The 15,805-nt window shown below is 43.1% G+C and overlaps 1 protein-coding gene across 3 annotated transcripts; it reads right to left on the minus strand.

Annotated features, from left to right (window-relative positions):
• Positions 1–2,056: 2,056 nt before the first annotated feature.
• On the minus strand, positions 2,057–10,491 carry TSN (translin). Of its 3 annotated transcripts, none has more exons than XM_040228928.1 (6): positions 10,340–10,491; positions 8,567–8,660; positions 7,146–7,242; positions 5,385–5,500; positions 4,672–4,751; positions 2,057–4,047 (listed from the first exon to the last, which is right to left on the minus strand). In XM_040228928.1, the coding sequence occupies exons 1-6, from the start codon at positions 10,376–10,378 to the stop codon at positions 3,814–3,816; spliced, it is 660 nt and encodes a 219-aa protein (XP_040084862.1). In that variant the 5' UTR covers positions 10,379–10,491; the 3' UTR covers positions 2,057–3,813. The 3 variants fall into 3 exon arrangements, with proteins under 3 accessions (XP_040084862.1, XP_040084861.1, XP_040084863.1); XM_040228927.1 differs by lacking the exon at positions 10,340–10,491 and adding an exon at positions 9,772–9,971; XM_040228929.1 differs by lacking the exons at positions 4,672–4,751; positions 10,340–10,491 and adding an exon at positions 9,772–9,962.
• Positions 10,492–15,805: the final 5,314 nt, after the last annotated feature.

Here is a 15,805-nt window from a genome sequence, read left to right on the forward strand (position 1 = left end):
ATAAAACTTTTAGCATGGTGCTTGGAACATGTTACAGCTCACTGAATCTTGATTTAAAACACAAAAACCCAATCACAAACACACACACACCAAAGGAATCTTCACACAGGAAACACCTTCAACAGGGTATGACTACAGATGACCCACCCTCGTCTATCACCCACCAGGCAGCAAGTGGCCTGTGTCATCTCTTCTCCCTTCCAAGCCCAATGAAATGCATGTGTGACCAGAAATACTATTAATCATCTAACAAGAGGAGCTGAACAGCACTCACAGTTTTCATCAGTTTGTCTGCCTCTCCACCCTCTTATCCTACAAAGGTGGGATTCCATTTCCTGGCTCCCTTGGCATGAGTAGGGCCGCACATCCAGTTCTAACCAGTGAATGAGAGAAAATGACATGTCGCTTCCAAACCAGAGCACATGTCTGGACAAGACTCTCCCGGAGGAACTAGCAGAAGGTCCAGCTGGCAGCTGCTCTGTCAGTGAGCTATGTGAGGACAGCATGGAGTGGGTCCCCCTGCTAACCTGTGATGCACGTGCTCTATAGTGCTCTCACCCAGCCTCACCCAAGTCACAACGCTCATGGATTCGTGGTGCCTGCAGAGCAGCCAGTTGAGATGTTCAGGACTCTGGGTGTGAGGGAAATGGGGAGAGCGCTTTGGGGAACCCAAGCATGTTGTGCCAAAAATAAATCAGGAGAGCTGGAGGATGAGTGGAGCTTAGGAAAGTCACAAGCCCAACAAAGTCACAAGGCGCTCAGGCTGTGAAATGTGTACATTTTCAATCTCTCACCTAAAAAAAACCTAAGATACTTTACTCCCCTAGATTCTGTGATGAGCCACTCTCCCTGTTCTGTCGATCTCTCTGACCATTTCATCTTCTCATGGGCTCCACTTCCTCTGCCTCCATGTCCCCTCCCCTTGCTGGTAACCAGGGCTCTGTCCTCAGCTCCATATGCCCTCTTAATGCTTATTACAATGAATACTAAGAAAATAAATTATTTCAGGCTCAGGAAAAAAATCTTACTTGGTGTGAGGCATGACAGTGATACTCTACCTGGGACAAACAGTGTAGTCTAGAACATGAAAGAAGAAAGTTGAAGAAAGTTGTAACTTCTGAGTACACAATCATGAAACAATGCAAAAAGAGCCATATCCAAATCATCTCTTTGGCCAAGTGAAGGTCTCAAAATACAGCCAAAGGAGTTTTTGTTCTTTATTATATTCCCCTGCTGCTGCTGCTGCTAAGTCGCTTCAGTCGTGTCTGACTCTGTGCAACCCCATAGACGGCAGCCCACCAGGTTCTGCTGTCCTTGGGATTCTCCAGGCAAGAACACTGGAGTGGGTTGCCATTTCCTTCTCCAATGCATGAAACCGAAAAGTGAAAGTGAAGTCGCTCAGTTGTGTCCGACTCTTCACAACCCCGTGGACTGCAGCCTACCAGGTTCCTCTGTCCATGGGATTTTCCAGGCAAGAGTACTGGAGTGGGGTGCCATTGCCTTCTCCTAAGCATCACTCATTGTTTAAGGCAGGGCAAATTCTGTCAAGTATTTATGGAGCTCTTTTCTTCTCCTTATAAATAAATAAATCTGTAAAGAAAGCATCCACCAATCTCTATTTTCTCTAACCTGATTTTCTAAAGTTAGAAAAAGCAATCCTGGTGTCCTGAAACCAGAGCCAAGGCTTCTCAACATCTTCAGTTAAAATACCTGTTATTTCCCAACCAGGGGAGCGCACACCACCATTACCTATACTTTGCAGTACACAGCTCAGTGCTGTTGACTTCTAACTAACTATCACAGGGTAGTGTGTGCTCATTGCCACAGTCTTCTTCAGCTGCAAAAATATTCAGAACTCGGGACTTCTGTAGTAGTCCTGTGACTAACACTACACATTTCCAACTCAGGGGGTGTGGGTTCTATCCCTGGTCAGGGAACGGGGCTCCTATATGCCAAACAGCATGGCAAAAAAATTTAAAAAGAAAAAAACACTAAGAACTTACTGCCCACATAGAAGAGTTCTCACAGCAACACACTAAGTGACAAAAAGACCAAAAAAGAAAAGAAACTGTTTTTATTGCTTTACAACAAGCCAGCAACAGACACAACACAATAATCACACATAACACTTGATATCCCCAAATGGTGTATAAAACCAGAATGTGCTCCTCCACTTAAAATCTATTTGTGAAAACTGAAATCCAAAACTTCTCCCAAGAACTTTACTCTTCTCAAGCAGAATCAGTACTTAAAGAAGTAAAGAAACCTAGTATCAAACTTACTGCATATGTCTGATCACATAATTCAGAACCTTTTATGCTCAATCCAGGCAGTGCTATTACTGCACATTTTAGATGGGCATCCTAGGTACTTTACAACTCCAACAACTTTCTTCTTTCCACAAATTCTTTGCAGAAAGAGCTGTCAAGAAAATTATTCTAAAATCCAACAATGCACAGCAATTTATGCCTTATTTCTACTTCTTTCCTCATGATGGAAAATCTGGTCAGTCCTTAACTCGGCCTGCCAACAGCTCCAATGCCCATGCCGAAAATCCTGCTTACAAACAGGAAGCCTAAACTCGTGAATTAGGCGTGAGAAGGTGACACTTCTAAGTAGTTCCTATTATTCTGGACACACTGGCACCTTCCTTTCAGTGAGCTCCAAGATACTGTGGTTGAAGTCACCATTTTAATAATGTCAACTCAACAGTAAGTTACATGGCAAGTACTACCTGAAAATGGGGGATGGGGGAGGGTGGGGGTTGCAGGGGACAGGCCCTGTGCCAGTAAGACATATGTGACTTGCCCAAAACTGGAATAATTAACCACCTGAGAGGATTGTTTATTCTTAAAAATATGACCAAGTCAGCTATTTTTTGCCTTTCAATTCAAGGTTTTCTCTTTCTTTCAGACAAAGCACAGCATTCTTCTCTCAGAGTATCACCAGTCAGGGTGTTGAGAATTAACTGACTGAGTGGCTTCACACTCCCACACCTACAGGTCTACCTGGCTATTAGGTAAGAGGTTTCACACTCAGAAATATATCATATGAAATGTTTAAGATGCATGTGGAGATGTTACATTCTGCAAGAGCAGAATGTTAAGGCAACATCAGAAAATAGGTGTTTTAGAACCCTACCCCTACTCCCCAACTGGTAAACAAAGCCAGATGATGCTACTCAATCCTTATTACAAAATTCTCCCAAAATAACCTGCTGAATTTGTCTTTGCAGTTTAATATCTGACATTTTGATGGCAGTGAGATAGAACCCTGGGGCTATACTTGCCTTGCAAAAAAATTCAACACCTGATTTACTCACAAGGCTTAAAATAAGGAAGCAAAATATAAAATAAGTTGTCCTTCACTTGGCAACCATCCATTTAATTATCTGTTTTTATACTGTATCCAGGCCACACCTGAATATGGATGGCTAATATGGAAATAGAAAACACCAAGGATCACTCCTGGAAGAATCACAAACAAGACAATGAAGTTCCCAATCAGCACATGGACACCATCAGGGTAAGCAAGAAAAGAACTTTACCAAGAGATCAACATGTACGTTTTCTGACAAAATTGAAGTATACTGAGTTACAGAGCAAATTCACTGAAAACAACAAAGAAAAACCTGTCTTTGTAAAGGCTATTCTGTCACTCCCTAAAAAGTGTTTCAACTCTGATACACCACACAACTGGTTAAGAAAATGAAGCGCGGTGTTTAGTGACGGGACATCCTAACTACCATGGGAGGCGCTGGGCTGGGCCTGGTGGGCACCACTGGAGTCAGCAGGGCTTGTGGGGGGAAGCCCCCTACTTCTCCACGCAGGCTGCTGCCGTCTCCTTGTTGAAACCCCGGATGGAGAGGTCGTAGACTACCTCCTCCACTTTCTTCACGTCGTACTTCAGGCCATCGTAGCGCTTCCTCAGGGAATCGTTTTTGAGGTTGAGGAGGCGGAAGCCAGAATCCAGCTCGTTGATGAAGGTGGAGATGTGCAGGGGCCGGGAGTAGTCTCCGGCAGTCACGCTGTTGACAGACAACCTCGACTGTGGGAGAGAAGCGGAACGTCACAGCAGGGCTCTTCCTCCAAGTCACAGCCACGAGGCCAGTGCGCCACATGACTTCTCCACACTATCCCTCATAACTACAGTTTTGACAACTGCTCGGTATTTACTTACTCAAAACTAAGAAATCATTCCCCTTTTGGTGGAGTTTCTGTGGTCTCCCGACTTCTCATAAATATAAATAGGGTTAGAGTGAACTCTTTTATAACAGCTTTCTTCTGCTTTTGATTTTTATAGGACAATTTCTCAGAGAGAAATTAAGGGGAGAAAGACAATAACAACTGGTAAAAGTGCTATAGTTAATTGTTCCCCAAAACAACTATATAAAGCAACAGTTACCAGGAATATATACTGTGCCACTGCTCTGAAAGGAAGTGTTCTCATCTTTTTAAATCGCATAATAACAAGTGTGCAAAGCCACCTCATTGTCTGAACTGCCATCCCAGCAAAACATTAACACACACAGTACCCAGTCAATGACTACCCTGTGACCGACAGATGGCTTAGAAAAGAATGGGACATCTGAATTTTTGTACCCATTTAAAAAAACTGACAATGATATGGAAAGATCAAAAAGAGCAAATGGCAAATCACTAAGTTTCTTACCAGTTCACTAGCGAGAATGAGAACTCCCGAGAGATAATCTTCCACATCCAAGTGAAATCCCTTCTCCCGATCAGGCTCAACTGAAACATGTGACACAGTAAAGACGAGGTCACGATGGAAACATAACTTACACCTAAAATCTGTTTTAAATACACACACATATACACAAGTACAATTTCTCTCAAAGTAAAGAAAGGAGTCTTTCAAAACTATCTTTTGAATGTGGATATATCCTTGGCAACAGACTTCACTGTGTAATTTTTGAGCTCTCAAGCAAAATTTAATCTTTCATTTCATTTTTCTTAAAGTAATACCACCAAGAATAGTATCCTGTTATGCGTGAGAATAGCTTTTAGAAGGTATGTGTTGAAACATTTAAGGAGAAGTCATGGGATCTACACCTAACTTCCAAGCAGTTCAAACACGCCCCCAACACACAGTAAGGAGATGACACAGACAGAGCAAAATGTGAACAAGCAGAGGATCTAAGTGGGAGTACACAGGTATTCACTTTCAACTTTTCTGTAGACTTAAAATTTTTAAAAACTAAAAGAAACGCCCAAGTAAACAGAGCAAGCCCCTACATATTTTTAGTTTTCATCTCTCCAAGAAACCAGTTTTCCACTTAGTTCTCATTTGTTACCATACACAGAAAGCCCCTCCCACCAAAAATTAAACTGATCGTGTGGATGGACACGACTGAGGGCACTCACTGCCAAGGATCTCCGTAACCGCCTCTCGGGTCACTAGGGTTTCGGACTCCAAGTACACAACAAACGCTGCCAAGAAGACCAAGCGCTGCAGCACAAACCTCCAGTGCTCGTGAAACCTGCAGTGAGTGCAAGGGACCAGGTGTTAGACGGGCACAGGACAGTCACGGCCAAACGTGCAGCACGGGACCCTTTTTCAAATAAAACCTTATGTGAAACTCCAAAATATAAAATGTGTTAAGAACAATATGACATTTAAGTATTATATATAGATGGATTTAGTGTAAATTTTGCCAGTCCAAATTTATAACAATTATTTATTATAATTTTAACATATAAGAAGCATGGTCCAATTCTGATGAACGCAAAAATTTACAACCAAATGTTACAGACAAGAGCAACTGTGCTTTAGAAGTTTAATCGGTGAACAATGATGCTGCTCTGAGAAAAATAAATGCTGGCAAATGCAAATTGATGAGAACTGCAATGTCCATCAGCCTCAGCATCTCAGTCCTGCACTCTGAACTGAATGCAGGCTATCAAGAAACTCCAGCTTCACACACATGAGAAAGAACTACCGTCACTATACAGGTGACCTTAAAACATTGGGATACAGTAGTTAAACTGAGCTAGGAGACTGAAAAAGAAAAAAGAAATTTTATAACCCCTAGATGTTTATGCTATGCCTCCTGATTTTCAAATGTGGCAACAAATTCAAAAACATCTTTCACCACAACCTAGGTCAAACCAAACATTTCGAGGGCCAAATCAGCCAGAGGGCAGCCTGTATGTGAACTCCAAACTCCATGCTCTCTAAAGACCCTGTCAGTTCTCCTGTCCTATCTCTAAGCGTCCGTTATTAACCTTACAGCAGGGGTCAGCAAACCTTTTCTAAGACTGAGGCTTTCTGGGTCACATTCAGTCTCTGTCACACTCTTATTTTTTTTTTTTTCTTTTCTTAGTTAACTCTTCAAAATATAAATATATTTATATAAAATATAAAAGGTCACAGTAATTTGCCAGCCCCTTTCAACAATCTTGTGAGGTTACACTACCCACTCCCCACATAACTATCTTAAGTATTTCTTGCCCTAACGTATCTTAAAAGAACATTGTCTCTAGTGAGAAAGCAAGTCTAAATAGAAAGTTTAGGTTCCTATTTACCATATTTCATCAACACTCAGTTTTTCCCAGTTTAACACCTGTGAAATCAGGAAGTATTAAACAATCTACGTGTTTCATAATTATGATTAATAACAATCTTTTCCCTAATGACACAAAACATAACATTGTTTCTTAAAATTAATAGTGCTGTAGATTTAATAAAATATGGCATAAAATATTACCTGCATATGCTACTTGGCAGCAAAATTCAATACTCAGTTTATACACATACACTGACACTTAATTCCATAATCTTAGTAGCACAGATACGGTCCATCCAACTTTACAAGTAACTTCAATAAACTAAAAAAATTTCTCCATTTGACCTTCACATAATACATATTTTCTTTTTAATTACTTTCTCACTGCAAAAATTACACATGTTCCTTAAGAAAATTATGAAAGTAAAAGGGAGAAAAAAAAGTCAGCAATTTTGTCACCATTAAAATACTACCACCATTAACAGTTCCTTTTTCTCTCTGTTGTTTCTTCTAAGTAGAAGGATTGTCAACTAAATCTAAGCAATCATTTAGTCCATACAAATTTTTCTTTTGCCTTCTTTTACTTAACGTTAAACAAGATGCTACTTGTCTTACAAACCTGTAATACTGTTCAGCAGGAAACTTGGTCTTCAAAGACGTTAGATGTGTTTTTACTGTACCAAAATGTTCTCGAGCTTTCAAACACCTCTTTGGAACTGATCACAAAAAGATAGTCAAATGAAATAATGAAAGACTTACCAAATTTCAAATACAGTTCTTGCTTAACAATCTATGCAGTCTACCTGGAAATAAATCAATTTTTTTAAATCTCATGAGCAAATGTAGAGCATGCATCTCTGCTATCAACCTGGCTCTCAAAATTTCATATCTAGTTTCCCTACTGAAAAATAAACAACAAAAAATTGCTAAAAGGGTGTATGTCAGGAAACACATTGGCAAACTGTTATAAGTTAACTAATCTTTAAGCACCTTTCCTAGTCAGTCCCCAAAGGATGCCTAAAACTGGATTTTGAAGGCTCTCATATTTGGTCAAGGACTTCCCTGATGGCTCAGATGGTAAAGCGTCTGCCTACAATACGGGAGACCCAGGTTCAATCCCTGGGTTGGGAAGATCTCCTGGAGAAGGAAATGGCAACCCACTCCAGTATTCTTGCCTGGAAAATCCCACAGACGGAGGAGCTTGGTAGGCTACAGTCCATGGGGTCGAAAAAAGTTGGACACGACTGAGTGACTTCACTTAGCACTTATATTTGGTCAAAAAGCAGCTTTAGGATTTCTTTGCAAGTTCAGTGGTTAAGACTCCATGCTTCCACTGCAGGGTGCAAGGGTTCAATCCCTGTTTGGGGAACTAAGATTCTACATGTCACATGATGTGATCAAAAATTAAAAAAAAAAATTTAACAGCTTTATAATTAATCTCAATCAGGCTGACCAACTCCCTATCTCTCACAAAAATGACTTGCCCCTGACACCTTTTAGCTACGTTATGATATAATTCTTAATCTGAAAACACATTTCACTTCTTTTAACTGTGTTATCTTTTACAATAGAGATTCCATTTCTAACCTTCTTATACTCTGTATCTCCATTCAAGAGACTGACTGTAAACACTGTGACAACATTTTACAGTGGCCATTTTACTATCTGAAAGTACGTATTACATCACATTCAATGACTGGAAGATTGGTGTTAAGAAAAAGCCAAATAAAAGTTGCTATATACACAAGAGAACTATGGAACTACCACAATTATCATTAGTAGAACTATACCACTAGAGAAAACATTCCTAATTCAACCTATGTGAAAGCAGAAAATCAACAAAAATACAGAGAATTCTGCAAACCTATAAAATGATCAACTCACTTATTTCTCCAATTTTTTACTCACCACAGAAACATGAGGAACAATTTTCACAGTTAAACCTTACAGATTTGATATGTCTTCTGAATGTAAATTAACTCTTTAGATGAAAGACTGACAGAGTGGATAAAACCTTCCAAATAAAAACAAAGAACTTACTGTCCTGAAACCCAGCACCCTGATGGACCCCTTGCAGTAGAGTTAAAATCTCTCGAGCTGTTTGTTCTAAACTCTGTACAACTTTTCGGATTTCCTAGAAAGAAATAGATCAAAATATCAAATAAATTCAACGTATTATATTATCATAGCCTCAAATCAAATATACTAGATAGTATATTTGATCTATGACACCTTCACTTACATTTCAAACACTATCAACCTTTACAATGACATAAATGGTGCACAAGATTTATTCAGAACTGAATTCTGACTTTTCTACCTTCTCTATGAGACGTTCAGGAAGTCATTAAAAAACCTGAGATTCCTCATACAGATTTCAAACGGTAATAGCCAACCACTCGCCCCAAATATCCCATTGGAACACTGAAGGAGATGAGGTATCCAGACATAAACCAAAAAGAGAAAAACGAAACACAACACAGGACTGCGTATCTTTCATTCATTTCGCAAACATTCACTGAGCACTTGTATTACTAGGGCAAACGGTCCCTTCTTTCCTGCAGTTGTGTCAAGCGGGAGGCGTTTAAAAAGTAACGACCCCCAAATTAATGCGCTGCTATAAGTAAACATAACAGGAAAAAGATCCTTTTGATTGTAAGGTCAAGAAGATGACCAGAAAAAAAAGAGTGGAAAAGAAACGCATACCAGGAAAAGCAAGCACTGCTTGCAAAAGTCCCGAGGCAGGACGCTATTTGGGGAACTGGAGGAATAAAAGGGAGATAGCGTGACCATAACATACAACAGGAGTAAAAAGAGACTGGAAAGACCCGTGGGCCACAGTTGAGTCTGGATTTTTATCCTACGTAAAATGAGAAGCCATAGGAGAGTTTTAAAGAGAAATGGCCACACGTGCTTTTAAGACACCAATAACCCACACAAGAAACACGTGTTGTCTGAGTCCCACGCGCTGAGGGTTCGACATAAAAATGAACTAAAAATGAGAAAAACTGACACCCAAATGAGGTAGGTGATGCCGAAGAGCCGAGCCCAGAACACAGGGAACCAGGACCTGGCAGCAGAATCGGGGTTGGGGTCAAGGAGGTATCCTAAGCCGAAACGTGAAGGGTAGGAACCCACCCCCGGAGGCTTCCCCACCGCTCGAATCAGAGCGACGGAGGAGGGCCGGGCGTCGCGGCCCAGCTAGGCAAGGAGAGGGGAAGGGATATGGGGAGACGGGGGCTCGCCTCTCGGATGTCCTGCTCGGCAGCCAAAAAGCCCTGCAGCTCCACGAAGATCTCGCTCACAGACATGGCGCCGGCCGCACGACCGTCAGCCAGGGCTGCGAGGGTGGCCGGCAGAGTGCGTTCGGGAGACAACCGGCGCCTTCAGTTGCAACGTCCCGCCGCTACCGCCGCTGCCGCTGCGTCCACAGGGCCCTACGCTGACCCTGTCGCTGGGGTCCTCCCAGGCTCGCGGCGCCCAGGAAGCTAGGCTGTCCGCCGCGATGCCTGAGACGCTGGCCGGAAGGCAAAGCATGATGGGCGGGGCTCTTCGACAGGCATCGCTGGAAACCACCCGGGAGGGGTCCTCGGAGCATGTGGGCCTGAGAGAGGTGGGGACTTGGGCTAAGAGGTGTGGAACCATCCTGCTGTTAGCTAGTCGTTTCCCCCGTCAGTGTCATGCTAGGTATTTGATTCCAGGAGCTGTGCACGATACCAAAACCTGAGGTCTCTTATATGAAATCGTGTTAAGTTCAATCGCTCAGTCGTGTCCTACTCTGCCACCCCGTGGACTGCAGCACATCAGGCTTCCTTGTACATCACCAACTGCCGGAGGTTGTTCAAACGCCATGTCCAGCCAGTCGGTAGTGCCATCCGACCATAATCCTCTCTCATCCCCTTCTCCTCCTGCCTTCAATCAGGGTGTTTTCCCAGTGAGTCAGTTCTTCGCATCAGGTGGCCAAAGTATTGGAGTTTCAGCTTCAGCATGAGTTTCACCAATGAACATTCAGGACTCATTTCCTTTAGGATTGACTGATTTGATCTCCTTGCAATCCAAGGGACTCTCAACTTCTCCAACAACACAGTTCAAAAACTTCAGTTCTTCAGCGCTCAGCTTTCTTTATGCTCCAACTCTCACATCCATTCATGACTACTGGAAAAAACATAGCTTTAACTAGACGGACCTTTGTTGGCAAAATAATGTCTCTGCTTTTTAATATGCTGTATAGGTTGGTCATAGATTTTCTTCCAAGGAGCAAGCATCTTTTAATTTCATGGCTGCAGTCACCATCTGCAGTGATTTTCGGAGCCCAAGAAAATAAAGTCTGTCACTGTTTCCATTGTTTCCCCTATTTGCCATGATGTGTGGGACCAGATGCCATGATCTTCGTTTTTTGAATGTTGAGTTTAAGCCAGCTTTTTCACTCTCCTCTTTCACTTTCATCAAGAGGCTCTTCAGTTCCTCTTCACTTTCTGCCATAAGGGTGGTGTCATCTGTTGTATCTGAGGTTACTAAGGTTACTTCTAATATCTAATAAAATGTGTTATGTAAATAGTTGTTTATAAATAATATGTAAATAGTTCCCAGTACACAGAAATTTAAAGTTTTACTTTTCAAAACTCCGGAATTCAGTATTTTCTAAGTTGGTTAAATCTGGCCAGGTAGAACCACAGATTCAGAGGGCTGACTGTACAAGGTGTTTTGTCCCACGGCAGTTGGCAGGAAGATGCTTCAGTCCTGAAGGGTATGCAGATTCCCACCTTTGGAAAAACATTCATCTCTGCAAAAAATACTCGGGAAAAATAAAAGTTATGCAGGACTGAAATAACAGGATAGATTAAGAGTAAAAATTTTCTCTATGTACTTTTTTTTAAGTTTAACATCCCTGTAGGATTGTATTGCATTTTCTAAGATTATATGAATTTTTAAGCATTTCAAGTGTGAAGTTTTTCTTCATTTCAACTAACACCTTCCTCCATTCTCCTTCCTTGAAGCAAGCCTTTTTGTCTGACCAAATTCCATACATGTACCCTACAGATTGGAGCAGGAAATGGCAACCCACTCCAATATTCTTGCCTGGAGAATCCCATGAACAGATGAGCCTGGCTGGCTACAGTCCATGCGGTTGCAAAGAGTCACACAACATGACTTAGCAACTAAACAACAACAACCCTACAGATATGTGTGTGTAGGGTGCACTCCAAATGAATTAAAATGATTACTTATATCAAGTAAATGATAACTTATTGTTTGCTTTGTCCCACATGTTATTCTAAAACTTTACATGAAGGATCATATTTTATCTTCATTATACTTATGCAAATTTGATACTATTTTTATCTTATAAATGATAAGATAGTTGAGAGGTGGGGGAGGGGCAAATAAGAGGATTTTAAGAGGTACAAACTACAAGTTATAAAATAGATAAGTTAACAGACGTAATGTACAGCACAGTGAAAAAGCCAATGTTTTATAATTTATATGAACGATATCTATAAAATTACCAAATTACTAAGTTATATACTTTAAGTCAACTATACTTCGATAAAAAAGAAAAAGTCAGAATTTAGTAAGATCATTCTTTTGTTAAGTCCTATTTTTAAAATTCTTGACATTTTGTCAAATCACTTTTCAAAGACATTGAACTAATTTCCATTCCCCTGCCCACCAGGGCCTGAAGCAGCCAGTTTGCCTGCACTCTCCCCAATGTGAATATTAACACTGTGGACATTCGGGGCTAATTTAAGGGTGAAATTATACCTCTTTTAATAGTACTGAGGACAGTGTGATGGGTGGTGCACGTCTGCAAGGTTCTTTGAAAGGCAAGAGAGGCCAGAAAGAAGCGTGGTTGGGAGCTGTGGCCTGCAGTCTGAGAACAGGAGAAAGGGTTAGGGAGTCAGTGAAAAGAGAGAAAAACGAGATGAGCCTGGAGCTGTGTACCCATGAGGGTTTGGGGTTTTTTCCGATTTATTTTTGGCTGTGCTACAAGGGCCTTTTTTTAGTTGCAAAGAGCAGGGGCTACTTTTTGTTGCAGTGTGTGGGCTTCTCAGTATAGTGGCTTCCCTTGTGGTGCCCAGGCTCTAGTGCATGCAGGCTTCAGCAGCTGCTGCCAGAGGGCTCAACAGTTGCTGTTCCTGGGCTCTAGAGCACAGGCTCAATAGTTGTGGCACCTGGACTTCGTTACTCTGTGGCATGTGAGATCTGCCCAGACCAGGGATGGAACCCATGTCTCCTGCATCAGCAGGCAGATTCTTTACCACTGAGCCACCAGGGAAGCCCCCATGAGGTTTTAATTTACAGAGGTGACATAGTGACAACTGGAAAGGCCAGTGCCACTGAAAGAAGAATTTATTACTTACATTTCCTGAGAGGACAGGGCACACCATGCCATGCAAGGCCACATGAGGAAGCACCAGGTTTACTCAGGAGGCAGAAACAGGAGCAAGGAAAGCCAAGCCAGAGTCTGTGTCTGTGAGTACTTTGAATGCTTCCGGTGGGCTTCTGACTATAGGAGTGGTCTCAAGTCACCTCATACCTGGCCCTGGCATGACTTAGGGCAGGGAACCAATATTGGCTTTGTACATGAGATTCAGGTAAGGAGATGCTCCAGGCTGAGCCTTTGCTAGCCCTGGGAGAAGCAGTCCCTCTGCAGCCCGCTGGCTTTTTGGATTTTTTAAAATTTATTTTGTAATCAAATATAGTTGATTTACCATCTTGTATTAGTTTCTGGGACACAGCAAAGTGACCCAGTTATATAGATATTCTTTTTCATATTTTTTTGCTGTTATGGTTTATCACAGGATATTGAATATAGTTCCCTGTTCTAAACAGGTAGGACTTTGTTGTCTATCCATTCTATATATAATAGTTTGCATCTGCTAATCCCAAACTGCCAGCAAGCTTGTTAAGGTGTCAAAATAAAAATAGAGAAAATACAAACATGATTAATAACGGCTAGGAAGGGGGCACCAGGATGTGGACTACAGGCCCTTCAGGACAGGACTGGAAAGGATGTTGGGATGAAAGAGGGCATTGGTGAGTCAGCCCAGTGGTTTTCCCAGGAAATCTGGACCCTCTGGGCAGCACCCACTCTCCATGCTTCCCACCCCTGTCTCCCAGAGACCCACCCGATCTGGGGCCTGTGTATGACGTTAAACACAGCATAGGGCAGGGTGTGCCCCAGGTGACAGACATCCACAGGACAGAGGAAGAAAATTCCCCTTCCAGCCTCAGGTCATGGGGCCCTAAGTGGTCTGCAGACTGAATGTTTAGTTTGTCAGGTGACATGCATTGAGGCTGCACAGTTGAAGCTGGTGACACAGATGAGAATCGCTCCCCACTTCTTCCCCTAAAACTGTGCCTTTCAGTCCCACATGAGAAGCCCTGTAACTGAGCAAGGGGCAGTCTGGCAGGGCCAAGGGTGAGGTGGGGGAGTCTGCCCTCTTTAGTGGCAGCAGCTGGGCTCACATAGCTGGGCTCTCATCCTGAGGGTGACATGTTGGATGACCTCACAGGGATCAGGCAGAGAGATGTAAGGGGAGGAGAACAGGGGAAGAGGAAGGTGGGCAGAGCTGGGCAGACACCTTGAACCTTGTCGGTACCCACCTGGTCTCCTCTCCTCCAGCCCTCAGCCCCACCCCACAGAGCCCTCTCCTCCCATGGCCCAGCTCCCCAGATACTCAGCACATCCTGCCTTGCCCTGCAGATGGTCCCACTCTGCCATCCACCCCCACCCCCACCCCCTGCCATCAATCTTAGCAACCAGCTCTTGCTGTGCTGGGCCACCAGCCCATAGGTGATGATGGTGGCACCATGGGAAAGACGTGCCCCTATTCTATCCCAAGTGAGGTGTGGCATGGGAAGACAGAGAGGGAGAAAGATGGGGAAGAACTGCAGTGAGCTCACTCAACAGTCCACTTGGTCTGGGGAAGTGGCTGGGAGACATTTTTTACACGTTGTTAAGTGACTTGTTGTTAAGTGACTGGGGTGGGGTGGCGCTGGCAATGAGTGCTGGGGACAGGTGCCAAGGCAGTGTGTATGGGACAGTCCAACTCAGTGAGAACCATCTCACTCAAGTAGCCTCCCCATTCTACATGCAAATCAGGAGGAAGGAAGAGAGGGAGGAAAACAGGGAAAGAAATTAAGAAGGAGAGAAGGAAGGAAGAAACAAATATAGGCAGCTCAAGTCTATTACCTGGGCATGTGGAAGGCCAGCTGCCATTCTGATCATTAGTACTGTTGCTGCTGCCACTAAACAGTACAGACTCCCCCACCTCCACCCAGGAAACTTACCAATCATCTCACCCAAAATCTTATTTACGGCTGAGAACACTGAGGTACCACCTGAGAGGAGGAGGATTTTCCCCCAGGCACATGGCCAAAGGTCTAATGGGTTTCTGGATTCTCTGACCAGAAGAGCACAACTCCAATGATCCCCGGGCTCTAGACAGCAAAGGCAGAGGAGGACGAGATGGTCCCTGGCAGGGCCAGAGCATACATCACTGAAGGCGCTGTGACTGACTCAAGCTCAAAAAGGGGAAAATGAAACAGGTCTGGGATGCAGTGAGGATTCAAGGGCTGAGACTCTGTTTCCAGTTAAGGGCAGACTTCTATGGTCAGGTAAAGGCCAAGGGGAGGGTGTCCTGGTAGCTTTCTGTGAACATCCAAGAGTTCCTCCACTACCTCGCTGTAAGGTGTCAAGTCAGCCCCAAGATTAATCAAAGTGTTTTCCTCAGAACATCATTTCAGGCTGCACCAAAGTGGTAACTGTATCCGTTTCCTAAGGCTGCCATTACAAATGACCACAAACTGGGTGGCTGGAAACAATAGAAATGTTTTCTCCCACAGTTCTGGAGGCTAAAAATCCAAGTCCCAGATTTTGGCAGGGCCATTCTCGAAGATTCTAGGGAAGAAGAGTCCCTTACCTCTTCCAGCAATTCCTGGTGTTCCTCAGTTTATGACATCTCTCCAATCTCTGCCTCCGTCATCAAGTGGCATTCTCCGTGTGTGTATGTCCAAATTTCCTTATTATAAAGACATTAATCATTGGATTAGGGCCCACCTTATTCCATAACAACCTCATCTGAACGTGATTACATCAGCAAAGATCCTGTCTGCATCACAGGTGTTGAGGTGAAGACTTAAACATATCTTTTGAGGGGACAGCAATTCAACCCAGTTCAGTGATCAGTTTCCCATGTCTCTACTCCTGATAATCAAAGTGTAATCCACAGAGTATCAGCCTCACCTGGGAGCTTGTTAGAAACACAGAACCTG

This window comes from Oryx dammah, unplaced genomic scaffold (genome assembly GCF_014754425.2).
Source record: "Oryx dammah isolate SB20612 unplaced genomic scaffold, SCBI_Odam_1.1 HiC_scaffold_27, whole genome shotgun sequence".
Taxonomy (NCBI): Eukaryota; Metazoa; Chordata; class Mammalia; order Artiodactyla; family Bovidae; genus Oryx; species Oryx dammah.

What these genes read in the sequence shown, in the direction of transcription:
- TSN (XM_040228929.1), bottom strand. Translation starts at nt 9,837, where the DNA reads ATGTCTGTGAGCGAGATCTTCGTGGAGCTGCAGGGCTTTTTGGCTGCC. An exon ending in CCGAGCAGGACATCCGAGAG is followed by an intron (nt 8,661 to 9,771) that starts GCGAGCCCCCGT and finishes ATTTCTTTCTAG; the next exon opens with GAAATCCGAAAAGTTGTACA. An exon ending in GGTTACGGAGATCCTTGGCA is followed by an intron (nt 4,048 to 5,384) that starts GTGAGTGCCCTC and finishes TCTCTCCCACAG; the next exon opens with TCGAGGTTGTCTGTCAACAG.